Genomic DNA, 13,052 nt, shown 5'->3' with positions numbered 1-13,052 from the left:
ATATCCACAAGTGTTTTGCAGGCTTTCTTAACAATTCTCTTCAGCGTGCTGTTGAGGAGTAGCAACGATTGTTGATAGAAAAAGTTAAAGGCTTTATCCTTGCATACAAGTGTTTGTTGTTTGAATTCTGTTGTATTTGTGTGGACTGAGGGAGGATAATGCTAAGCAATTCTAGAAGTGTGCATTTACTGATCTTGACTTTGAAACCCTCACCTAAAGAAGGTAGTAGCTGACCCTGACCTGTGGTTTCCATTTGTCTGTCTTGTGTGTTTAAAGAATTTTTATTGGTAAATCGTCTTGCTTTTTATAACTTCACAGCAGCTGTTGCAGTTGATTTATTGGAGAATACTAAGGTAAACAAAGTTCCAAAAAAGTCAGTTAAAAAAGAGCTGAACCAAAAACTAAGGAGCCTGTAAACTCAGAATAATAAGAACTGCGTGAGCTGGCCAACTCAGCTCATTCTCTTCTCAGAAGAGAATTTGGTGATCTCTTCCAGTTTGGTGCAGGAGGTTGTTTTGGAAGGAAGCCTGAAGTCTAGGTGGTACACTTTCACTAGCATCAGCAAATGGGCCTGCATGACTGCTAGAGGTGGCTCTAAGGGCTTATTATGGGATAGTTCTGGGGCTGAGTCCTACCTAGCTGGGCGATAACAAACTCATTACTGCAATTTAGTAGTAGAAATGAATCTGTGGTCTGTTCGGGCTGGGGGAGAAACCCTTTAAAATTGACACTAATTTGGACCCTTTGGCAGTTTTAACAGAGAGTGTGAGGCCTGAATGGATATGAAGGAGGAACATCCCTAGATGTGTTCCTTCCAGAACAGAGTTGAGAGACGTTATCAGAGCAGTGTAGGTAAACTTGTACTGCCACTGTCTGTGCTGTATCTGTTCTGTGGATAAATGGAGGACTTCTGAATCGGCGGCCCTGGAGTGTGGACTTCTAGCAAGTACCCAGATTGCTTAACTTCCTCTAGGGAACTGCTGAGGCCATTTGGGCGGTGGGAAGGGTCAGAGGGGATGGTGTCATTTGAAGTACACACCTATATCATATCTATTATACAAGTTAAAAGAAGGTGTTAGCGCATCTGTAGGACATTCATGCCAGTCGTCTATTTCTATGTAAAATGTAGCAATAACTTTATCATCTAACAACAAAATATTTGAAAAAGTTAATGCTTCATTTCATTTTGCTGCAGTTCACAAATGCTTTTTTATATCTGCAAGAAATTAACCAGTCATCAGATGCTCAGCAGTACAGAAATCCTCAAGTGGCTGCGAGAGATTCTCATCTGTAGGAATAAATTCCTTCTAAAAAATAAAGTACGTAAATATCGTTTTGTCACTCCCTTTGTTAGGTTATTTTTATGATTGAAGGAGTGTTAGTGGCTACACTTGCACTTTCTGTTTTCTGATTTCCACCAAGAGAAAAATGCTTTGTCTTCTGTCATCTGTGAGACAATGCTGTGAGGCATCTGTGATTAGAACCCTTAGCTGAAGTTAGGGTGAGGATTCAGCTACATGGATTCTTTTACTTTCCCTGAAAATGGTTTTCCAAAACCTCAGTTATTTCTGAGGAGGTGATGCCTTGCACTTATTTCCCTAATAGAGGGGAAATGGTCTGCAAGAGGAGAGAGAGGGGAGGATGGTTATGAGAAAATGCATTTCATTGAGCTTGTGTTCAGCCTTGTCCTAGAACACACTTGCTTCTTTCAAATACTAGGAGACTTCTTCCGAGCTGAACGCACTTTGAACTCTGTACCTGCTAGAATTAAAACCAGACTTTTTTAATTGAAGGCCTATTACTGAAAATAAAGAGTTTGTTTTTTTCTGTCTGGCTTGCAAGTAGATGTATTAACATGAGAAGATGTCATGTGTGATATGTGACATGCTTAAATGTCCATTGTACCAAAAGCATTTTTGTCTTTAAATGATCTTCTTTCTCTTTTTAACATTGGTAGCTGTTACTGATGGAGGCTTTGAGTTTGTTTTGATGCTGAGTGGTAGGCTTTTTTCTTTATCTTCAACATAATGTACATTTGTAAAATATCTCATACTGCAGCTCAGGACTACGGGCATTCTGGCTTTTTATGAATTTGGGAAGATGTTTGTATTTTGCCTTGAAGTAGGAGTCAGCTGTCCTTGAGACACAGAGTTGCTTAAGATTGTAATCCTGCTTTCAGTAGAGAAGAACTTAGTTGTTAGAAATCTCTTCCTTCGTAATGCTCAGAGGATGATTATTAATATCAGGATAAGAAAAAGATAATAATTGTTTCCAGAGCTCTGCTTCATGCTCTTGGTTTTTACTTTTTATGTTAAAATATCAAGTGTATAGAGAATTATAGTGCTGCTGAGCTTGGCTTCTTTAGACTGAATTACATTTAAACTATAATTATGCTGGTATGTGTTCTGTGGAGTAAAACCAAGAAACCTTTTGGGATTTCAAGGGAGAAGGCATAATGTGCTTGCTTCAAGGTGATGCATTTTGAAGATGGTTCTCAAAATACTTTGTTTTCTTAAGGGAAAGCATCATTCTAAGATACTGTTTATGTGGGTGTATTTATGAGGCCCTCTTAGAGCACCAGTGTGAAAGATACATTGTAAATTCTGAGGAGCTTTTCCCCTTGATAAGGTAGAGCCATGTCCTGAATCATATTGTTTTAAAAGATAAGGTGGTTTATTATTTTTCTTTCTTTTCTTCATAGCAATCAGACAGAACTTCCTGTCACTTCCTCTTCCTGTATGATGTCTCTGGAGGTGGAACCAGTCAGATGTCTCTTGACCATGAAGAGATGATGCGCTGTGCTCCTGGAGCCACCCTCAGGAAAGGGAAAGGAAATTCTTCCATGGTGAGTAACATAAACCTGAAATCTCACCTTTTGAACTATTGCGTGCAGTTGGAATGTACTGCAAAAAATCAAAATATCAAACATTTCAGTAAGGTATGCCATTGGGCAGACAAGGTTTTCTGATCTACTCTTTAGCTGCAGGAAAAAGTGAAATGATATTTTGAATATCTTCCATGAGCAAAAAAAATTGTTTATTGGCACACAATTTTCTAGCATCAGTGGGACTTCCATAAGTACGTGAAGGTAGTCATGAAGGTAGTTTCTTGCCACTTTGTTTATGCAGTGTCAAGTACAATAGAGTTCTGATCTCGGTTAGGACTGTTTATTCTCCTGGAATAAAAGCAAATTTGAGAAGGATCTTGGATAAAGTTAAATTTTAGGAAAACTGTCATATTCCTAAGCAATATTACCAAATTTGGAATTTTGTTTCCCAAGGAAAGTACAGCAGGATGCAGTGGAACACCTATTTGTCGCCAGGCCCAAACAAAATTGGAAGTCGCCTTATACATGTTTTTGTGGAGTCCGGATATTGAGGCAGTCCTTGTTGCAATGTCCTGTTTCCGTCACCTCTGTGAGGAAGCAGATATCAGATGTGGAGTAGATGAAGTTTCAGTTCATAATTTTTTGCCAAACTACAACACTTTCATGGAGTTTGCATCTGTTAGCAATATGATGTCAACAGGTAGGAATGATGAATCTGATAAATATCTTTGCCCCTGGGTAATAAGACTGTTGGGATTGAAATTCTTTGAATAAGATTCTTGATTCAAGTGTAACTCTTGCTTTCATTGAAATAGGTGGAACAAAATGGGAATTTGGGTGTCTGTGATGATGTGAAAGTGTGACAGGGAGAACCTTTTTTGAAACACTTTAAGGGGTTATGTTCCTCTTGCTAATTTAAAAATTACTTTCAAAGATCTCATATTTGATGCAGGTCGCTTTTCAGAAACCTGTTTGATGAATATTCTGTTCTTTGTAGGGAGAGCAGCTCTTCAAAAAAGAGTGATGGCTTTATTAAGACGTATTGAACATCCAACTGCAGGGAACACAGAGGTAAACTTTATTATAAACTTATATACATATCTGTTGGTTTTGTGGTTTTTTGTTGTTGGTGGTTGATATGGTTTGGTTTTTTTGAACACAGAAAAGACTGTTGTTTCAAGTAATTTTGAAGTTAAATCTTGATATGTCTTATTTTAGGCTTGGGAGGATACACATGCAAAATGGGAACAAGCTACAAAACTAATCCTTAACTATCCGAAGACCAAAATGGAAGATGGGCAGGTGACTATGATTTTTCCATAGGTTCAACACTTAGAAATTCAAAGTAAATATTTAAATTTATGTATTTTAAGGAATTTATCTTTAACTTAGGCAGCTAGTTCTCTAGAAGGATGTGAGTTCCATGACAGTATTCCAGAAATCAGTCCTCTGTGCCCACTGATGAGAGAAATAATTTTACTTAAATTGTAAGACAGATGGAGTCTAAACTTATAAAGTGAAAAGAATACTCTGGAATACTACCAGAGAAATTGTGCAGTCCTTTCCACTGAAAGGTTGTGTTGTTTTTTTTTTTTTTAAAAGGGAAACAAAAAGCTGCTGGCAGTCATCACTTAAATATGCTCTATCCTGGTATTCAGCAGGGAGTTACAACCCGCTTTGGGCCGCTTCTAGCCTTGATTTTTCAACTTCTTCAAAAATAGTTCCCCTGGACAGATTTCTTTTACGGCCAAAATAAACTGCAAAAGGCAAATCTTAAAAGATTGTTGAGACTGGAATTTTAAATGGCAGGATTCGATATGGAATGCTTTCAAATTCTGATCTCTCTGTTTTTTTTTGCTTAATTGAAGAGACTTCATCTCGAGTTGTTCTTTTTCAGGTTACTGAGAGTCTTCATAAGACAATTGTGAAGAGGCGAATGTCGCATGTTAGTGGGGGAGGCTCCATAGACTTGTCTGACACAGATTCTCTTCAGGAATGGATCAACATGACGGGATTCCTCTGTGCCCTCGGAGGAGTGTGCCTGCAGCATCGTAGCAATGCAGGATTAGCAACCTACAGTCCACCCATGGGCCCAGTCAATGAGCGTAAGGGCTCCATGATATCTATGGTATCCACTGAGGGAAATGCAGAGACTCCTGTTAGCAAATTCATAGATCGATTATTGACTCTGATGGTCTGTAACCATGAGAAGGTGGGACTGCAAATACGGACTAATATTAAAGATCTGGTGGGTTTGGAGTTGAGTCCAGCACTTTATCCAATGCTATTTAACAAATTGAAGAATACCATCAGCAAGTTTTTTGATTCTCAAGGACAGGTAAAGTGTTTCCTTCACATTTGTATCTTAATAAAAAGCATCAGTCTTGTCTTTCACATTGGTAATTGAAATGAGGTGTCAGTTCGTGGTTTGTACAAAAGATCTGCTAATGTTGTGACTGTTTGAGAGCATGCTGCTGTAATTTTTGTATTTGATTCCAAGTTGTATTTAGCATAAAGTTATTAAAAATATTTTTGAGTTCTTAGTAAACTCTTAAACAACAGAACCTGTGAGGATGTTCTCAGAATCTCTAAGATTGGTTAGTGTTAACCTGTTTTAATAATGACATACAGTAACGTTCTTTTGCTCAAGTGATAATTGAAAAATGCTTGTCTGTTAGATTTTGAAATTCTGCAGTATATTTGATAAACAGCTGCCCCCCTTTTTTTTTCTGTCCATAATTAAGACCAGAAACTTTCTTCCTGTAGGTTTTGTTAACTGAGACCAACACACAATTTGTAGAACAAACCATTGCTATAATGAAGAACTTGCTTGACAATCATACAGAAGGGAGCTCAGAGCATCTTGGACAAGCTAGTATTGAGACAATGATGCTAAACCTGGTTAGGTAAGAAACCTTCTTGCCTTTCCCATACAAAGTAATGTGTTTACGGAGGAAAATTAGACTCTTAGTTCATACCTTTGCTTGCATCCATCAAGGAAGTTGACTGCGGTCCCCTTTCTTAGGGTCCTAAAAGGTTCACTAATCATGGAGACTGGTTATACCGTAGTGTTAAGTGAACTGACGGAAGGTGTCTTTTTTGTTTATCAGAACCAACCATTCTATAGCTCACCTCCTTTCCTGGAAGTATTCCTTCATTCTTTTATATGCAGTTGTGTCGGTGGTTGGCAGTCAGCTGATGGGCAGGTTTCTGTTCAGTTTTGTACTGATAGGAAATTTTTTGACCAGAAGAAATTTGATACCCATCTTTAGCTGATATATAAAGGTTGTTTTCCTCACTTGGTAAAAAGATTGGCCCAAACACTTGCTGATCTCTTATGCAGGTCCATTGCATGTAGGTTTTGAGATGAAGCTGAAAAGATGTATGAGATGCGTGGGTCGTTTTTTTTGCACCATGAAGTATCTGCTTCACCTTTTTGCCATTTGTCCCCAGGTATGTGCGTGTGCTTGGGAACTTGGTACATGCGATTCAAATAAAAACTAAGCTCTGTCAGTTGGTGGAAGTAATGATGGAGCGGAGGGATGACCTTTCATTCTGCCAAGAAATGAAATTTAGGTGAGTAAAGTATTTAGGAAAGAGTAAACATGTTCAAGTGTAATTCTGTTCCGCTACGTGTGTGTCTGTGTAAAAAAACCAACGCTTTTTCATAACAGTCCTTGTCCTCAAATTAATAATTTAGAATCTGGTGCTACGTTAAATTCTTGTTTTGATTTTGGGGATGCTAAATATATGTTTAAAAAAACAAAAGAAATCTGCACGTGATGCTGGATGGGGTATTTGTTGGTCCACTAAAATGTCGCTGTGTGATGATTCAAATAGGAATTTGTAATAATTCAGAGGAGGTAAACGGTAGTGAGTGTGCTTGAGGAAATAGATTGTTGTTTAAAAACCAAAAGCTAGCAATTTTGTATGTGTATATTTTACAGGAACAAAATGGTGGAGTATTTGACAGACTGGGTAATGGGAACATCTAATCAAGCAACAGATGAAGATGTGAAGTGTTTGACAAGGTATGGAAGGATGCTGTTTTGCTGTTTCTGAAATGCTGATGGTGTTTTTGGTGACATTTGATATACGTGGATCAGCTGGACCGTGTGGAATTTCTTTTGTGCTTGTAATTTTAAGGAAAATGCCAAAAATGAAACTTAATTTTTTGATGGGCAGCGACAGGATAATATTTAATGCGTAGCATTCACTGGCATGGCTCCTGAGGGCTCTTTCAAAGTGTTCCAATTTCTATTCAATTCTCCTTAATACAATTTCTGATTTAGCATTAGGATTGTTAGTTTTAATTTATGAAGTTGGTTTGTCCTATGATACATTATGAAGTCATAAAAAAATTAGTGTTAAATGTTTTTAGTGACATACTTGCTTTTCAGTTGTTGTCCTTTAATAATGTGTTGCTTGAACCTGTTCTGCATTATGTGGTTGCGTTTTCCTGCTGGACAGAATGCAGACCTTATTCTGGTAGACTTTTCAGCTCAATTAGGTGCATAAGTGGAAGACTTGGTGCATGAAGAGAAATCTTCAGGTGGGAGCAGAGACCAATCCTGCTGAAATCTGAAATGATTCACAGCTCTTTTTTTTTTCTTTCTTTCCCAGAGATTTGGACCAAGCAAGTATGGAAGCAGTGGTCTCTCTTCTTGCTGGGCTTCCATTACAGCCTGAAGAAGGAGATGGTGTTGAGTTGATGGAAGCCAAATCTCAGTTATTTCTTAAGTAAATAGTGACTTCTAACTATTTTTATTATACAGTGGCTCCAAGTACATGCACCATATAATTTTTTTTACTACAAACTAAGTTTTTTTTCTTCTAGCTGAATAAATTTAATTGTCCAAAGTTACCTCATACGTTCACCATTTTACCCATCTGTCTCCTATGTTAATGGAAACATATTTGTTTAGAAAACAATTATTAGGTTTGATTTTGTTTCCCCTTAACGTAGATATATCTTTAACTCATGGGAGAGGGATTAACTGGGTTTGAAATTGCATTTGGCTGTGAAGGTGCACCTGTGAAATTCAGTTTCTTGATCTGAGGAATTTGTATACGTGTTTCTTGGGCATTGCCTTCCTGTTGTTTCAACACATTCTTAGACAATTCAGACAGTACTACAAAAAAAGATTATTTGGGGCATGCATGGGATTCTTTTTTGAAGGCTTATGGTTTATTTGTTTTTGTGTGCAAATCTTCATAGTGTTACCTTCATATAATCTGTCAATGATCCAAATCGTTCTCTTTTCCTTTAGGTATTTCACACTGTTTATGAACCTTCTGAATGACTGTAGTGAAGTTGAAGATGAAAGTGCTCAAACAGGTGGCAGGAAACGTGGGATGTCCCGAAGACTGGCTTCGCTCCGGCACTGCACTGTTCTCGCCATGTCAAACTTACTCAATGCAAATGTGGACAGTGGCCTTATGCATTCAATAGGTAATGTAATTGGAGAAAACCCTGTGATTATGTATTCCATTTATTTTTACATGATTTTTAGTCACTTTATTGGATTATTATTATTATTATTATTTTTTTTTTTAAATGAGGCTTGGGCTATCATAAAGACCTCCAGACAAGAGCTACGTTTATGGAAGTCCTCACCAAAATTCTACAGCAGGGAACAGAATTTGATACGTTAGCAGAAACAGTGCTGGCAGATCGGTTTGAGAGGCTGGTGGAGTTGGTTACGATGATGGGTGATCAGGGAGAGCTTCCTATTGCTATGGCTTTAGCGAACGTGGTGCCTTGTTCTCAGTGGGTGAGTTGATTCATGTATTTTATGTCCTATATTTTTTGAAAATAACAAGACTTGAAATAATTAGTGCAAACACTTTCGAAGTGTAACAGGGCCCACCAAAGTGAGATTAGACCTCTGTTTTGTAATAGTTAGCTTTTCTGAGTATATTCTGAAAAAATGTATTCAGTTTTAAGAGATCTTAATTACAAACAAGAGTTTTATTTTGAATTTTAGTTGATGTCTAAGTAATTTTATATGCAGTTATTATGTATTTGTTTTCACTGATGTTACTTATTACAGATTGTGTGCTGTAATGCAGAAGAACAAAACTCTATTTGCTCCTCTGTGGAGATTTTAGCAAGATTAATTGGTCCTTGTTATACAGCTTATCTATCTGGACCTTCTGAAATTGCATGAGGAGTTACAATGGAAGAGATTTTTACACAGTAGCATAGGGAAGATTAAAGAAAGGGTTGTCTGTGCTTAACTGGATATTTCCATGCAAATAGCAAATTTAAAGCATTCGTACAAGCTGTAACTGGGTGCTCAGATGAATGTTGCCTTGATTCTTTCAGGATGAGCTGGCCCGTGTTCTGGTCACACTCTTTGATTCCCGGCACTTGCTCTACCAGCTACTTTGGAACATGTTTTCAAAGGAGGTTGAGCTAGCAGATTCCATGCAGACACTCTTCCGAGGAAACAGCTTAGCTAGTAAAATAATGACTTTTTGTTTTAAGGTATGTTGTCTAACCTTTCTTTCTGCTGCAAATCACATCAACAACAGGAACGGTTTAGTAATACAAAAATACAAAGCTAACCACCTATGGTGTCAAGCATTTGAGAAAATGGATTTTATGGAAATACTACAAAGTTAGGATTTAAGCTCAGTTTAAATTAGTTGTACGTCTTACTGACATCTCTTGAAAATTTAGGGAGTTTTGTGTTTAATGCTTGATGAAATAATTTTTGTTGATAGAAGTAATTTTGTAGATAAAAAATACCAATCCTTCTGGAACTAACCTTTTACCAGGACTGTTTGGCTCAGCTGGTTGGACTTAAGTCTGCAGTTAGTCCCTTTGAAAGTTTCCAGAGTAAAAAATGCTTCATTTTTCTTGGTCTGTGTGCTCTGTATTGTGGAAAAATCTGACTGATTGTTTAATAAAAACATATGTAAGATTTGTAGGCTTGAAGACAAACATTACTAGATATTTAGAAGATCCGACTTGGTAAAAATAGCTAAATACTTGTACAGAATTCAGTTATTTTGAAGTCCTGACCTACATAATCTTCAGTTGTAAGTCTCTTAAAACTTATGTCCACCTCAGTAATATGATGACCTTTTACTTAATGGGCAATTTAAAGATGGTGAGATGAATTCGAGGCTCTTGTTTGTGCTTTCACTTCAGTATAAAATTTGATGTACTGTGTTGAGTCACTGTGCTTCAAGAAAGATTCTCATCTATTTATTTTAGTTATTGAAGTGAGCTATAATTTTCTCCAAGTAGTTAAAATACTTGCAGAAGTTGACCACAACTGTGTTTTAGGAGTCTGTCTAATGCCAAAACAAATCAAGTGTTTTCAGGTTGTCATAATTCACACAGTTTTGTACTGTTCCTGTGGACTGCTATCTTAACCTGCCCACATAAGCTGTTTTGGTTTTTTTTTTTTCTACAGGTATATGGTGCTACTTATCTGCAGAAGCTTTTGGAACCTTTATTAAGAACAGTGATCACATCCTCTGAATGGCAGCACGTCAGCTTTGAGGTGGATCCTACAAGGTTTGAGATTCAAGGGGGGGAACAAATGTATTCATTTATATACTTGTCTCCCAGTCATTGTGATTCCCTTTTCATTGTTGCAGATATTTTTCTCACACTTTCATGCTTTCTGCTCCTCATTCCTCTAGGTACATTCATTGCATCTACATTTCTTAGACCCAGGGAGAGTTTACAGAGCTGTCCAGTGCAGTGAGATGAGTTCTGCTGCATGTCCTCCGAGCCCTGAGGGCTTAGAGCCCTTACAAACCTCATCTGCTTGCTATTTCATACTACTTCATACTTTTGTGTAGGCATAATGTGGCATTTTGCAGCAGTACCAGAAGGCATCTGGTTTAGGTCATTGAATTAGTTACAGAAGCAAGATGGAATGCATGTGTGTTGTGTGCAGTTTTTTTGTTTTAATTTCTCATGTCACTTCAAGACTTGGATTTAGTAACTGTTGTCAGTTGTTTTGACTTTAATTCTTAGAAAACTTTCATCGTTCTTCTCTTAAAAAGCTTACCAAACAGTAGGCCGCCTTTTTAATAGTTTAGTTCTCAAACATCTGTCTCTTAATTCAGGAACTGCTTTCAGAGAAACCATCGAACTGATAGTGCAGACCTCTGGAAGTGATGAATGCTTGTCTTTGTATGGAAGAGAGAGTCCAACTTAGCTGTCTATTACTGAGTTTTAAATGACCTTCTACTTGTGCAATGTAAAATATTGGTGGTGAAAGACTGTAAATGTTCCTGTAAAAATTTCTGTTTACCTTGTGGAAGAAGGTTACTGCTCAAAGTACAAGTACAGCTAGTGTGATTTGTTTGATTTTCAGTCTTACGTTTATGGATCTGTTTCAGGCTGGAGCCTACAGAAAGCCTTGAAGAGAACCAGCGGAGTCTCTTGCAAATGACAGAAAAATTTTTCCATGCAATCATTAATTCTTCTTCGGAATTCCCTCCACAACTTCGCAGTGTGTGCCATTGTTTGTACCAGGTATGCCTGCAATGGGTGCCTGCCCCTGAACTCTGGGGTTCGTTTTTTCAGTTCTGACAGCTTGGTCTGATAACGGGTGCACAGTGGTATCACTGAAAGACTTCTGTCAGAAGTTTGGTGAATAGCAGGGATCTGAGCTTGAAGACGAGATGCTGCTTTAGGACTTGAGCTGGCAGTGAGGAGGTGACTAAAGTATTTTCTTTTTTTAAGGAGTTGTGTCACAGCTAAGAATTCAGTCCTAATAATCTCAGTGTTTTAGCATCTCAAGTGGGAGACCAAAGATTAACTAACTATGGAGGTAATGGTTATATTCGCTTCCATCAGTTTGTCATACAGCTCCCTCTCTAGGGAAGGCAGAAATAGGGAACAAAAAAAAAATCACTGCTACTTGGCAGCAGAATGCAAAACTACATTTTGAATATAAAAGCGTTGTACTTGTTCACTTTTTATTTCTGATTTAATTGGTCTTGTTTAAATTTAATTTGTTAACTTCATACCTTTGATCAGCTTCATAAGTATAATAGCTACTTGTGCAGTTATTAATCTTAAGTTCTCTGCATAAAAATAGTAGGAAATTCTTCAAGGGTATTTCACCCCTGCAGTAAATTTTTCCAAAACTGTCTATTAAATATTTTATCTAGATCACTGCTCTGGGAATAATATTTACAGGTGGACACAACCTCACATTTTACACCTTTGATAGAAGAGCAGGCTAAAAAGATCATAAAATACTTGTGAATAAATAAATTTTAAAAACAACAACAACAAAAAGCAACAAAGTTGTATGGGCTCCAGTGAGACAAAACTAGCTGAAGTCCTGAATTCTAGAAAGCATGACTAGTAGCTGATTATAGTGGAAGAGAATAAATGTCTAAAATGTTTTGGCTGTGTTTGGTAGAGTTGTAGTTATGTGTGGTTCCTTCAATAAGCTCTTCTACAGGTGAAATCAAGACATTACAGCATACAAACTTTATTCTGATCTCACTGTATCATGTCTCTTGATTAAGATCTGAAAGCAGGAGTCTCTAGTCTGCTGTGGACAACTGTAAGCAAAGCCATTCACTTTTACTGGGAAGGCTGTCCACTTGCATATGATTTGGTGAATAACATTAACCTAGTAACTGGAATGCTGCAGATGCTTTGTACTTTGAGGATGATTAGGCAGAGGGAAATTGTTATATTTAAAATGTAGAATGATAATTGGAGAACATTTTCGTCTATAAAGTAAAATACCTTCCTACTGATACGGGCAGCGTGTTCTCCTGGAGTTACCGTAGGGTTGCCTGCCAGATGTGCTTTGCTTAAAGGGGTGACCAGATGTTTTCACGTACACAGTATTGATAAATAAAGAAGCAAACAGGAGGAAGAGAACCTGGAAGAGACAAAGATAAATAAATTGGTGGAGTTCTCTTCATGATGTGAATTACAAAGATTGAGTTTGTGACTTGTGGTTGTTGTGTGCTGTCATATCAACTTTGCAAAAGAAAATTACCAAACTGGGACTGTTCCTTTGTGTGTTCCTGGTTCCATTTATAAACGATGCTCGAACATAGGAAACCTGTGGAATGCTCCTGCTGCCTGTGGGACCGGTAGGGAATATAGTCTCCAGTCCTGGAGGAGAATGCTGTCACAGAAGAGCTGTGCGCAGCAGGTTGTGAGCTGTGAGCCCTGAGGTGTTCTAGAGGAGCAGGTGTAAAGTGCAACAAGGAAAACAGATTTTCT

General features: G+C 37.7%; 1 protein-coding gene across 5 annotated transcripts in view; it reads left to right on the top strand.

Annotated features, from left to right (window-relative positions):
- The window catches only part of NF1 (neurofibromin 1), a 75,932-nt gene that overhangs the window by 21,108 nt on the left and 41,772 nt on the right, over window positions 1-13,052 (top strand). For all 5 annotated transcript variants that reach the window (XM_042879412.1, XM_042879411.1, XM_042879410.1 and 2 more), the window contains exons 16-30: window positions 1,196-1,319; window positions 2,702-2,845; window positions 3,281-3,527; window positions 3,825-3,898; window positions 4,046-4,129; window positions 4,725-5,165; window positions 5,594-5,733; window positions 6,281-6,403; window positions 6,775-6,858; window positions 7,451-7,567; window positions 8,098-8,279; window positions 8,390-8,601; window positions 9,156-9,317; window positions 10,255-10,358; window positions 11,195-11,330. In XM_042879412.1, coding sequence (XP_042735346.1) covers window positions 1,196-1,319; window positions 2,702-2,845; window positions 3,281-3,527; window positions 3,825-3,898; window positions 4,046-4,129; window positions 4,725-5,165; window positions 5,594-5,733; window positions 6,281-6,403; window positions 6,775-6,858; window positions 7,451-7,567; window positions 8,098-8,279; window positions 8,390-8,601; window positions 9,156-9,317; window positions 10,255-10,358; window positions 11,195-11,330 — 2,374 coding nt within the window. The remainder of the gene's footprint in view (window positions 1-1,195; window positions 1,320-2,701; window positions 2,846-3,280; window positions 3,528-3,824; window positions 3,899-4,045; window positions 4,130-4,724; window positions 5,166-5,593; window positions 5,734-6,280; window positions 6,404-6,774; window positions 6,859-7,450; window positions 7,568-8,097; window positions 8,280-8,389; window positions 8,602-9,155; window positions 9,318-10,254; window positions 10,359-11,194; window positions 11,331-13,052) is intronic.

Source organism: Lagopus leucura, unplaced genomic scaffold (genome assembly GCF_019238085.1).
Source record: "Lagopus leucura isolate 7727_CA_CO unplaced genomic scaffold, USGS_WTPT01 Super-Scaffold_100024, whole genome shotgun sequence".
Taxonomy (NCBI): Eukaryota; Metazoa; Chordata; class Aves; order Galliformes; family Phasianidae; genus Lagopus; species Lagopus leucura.
Note: the sequence above shows the minus strand (reverse complement) of the source record. Positions and strands in the feature narration are given on the sequence as shown.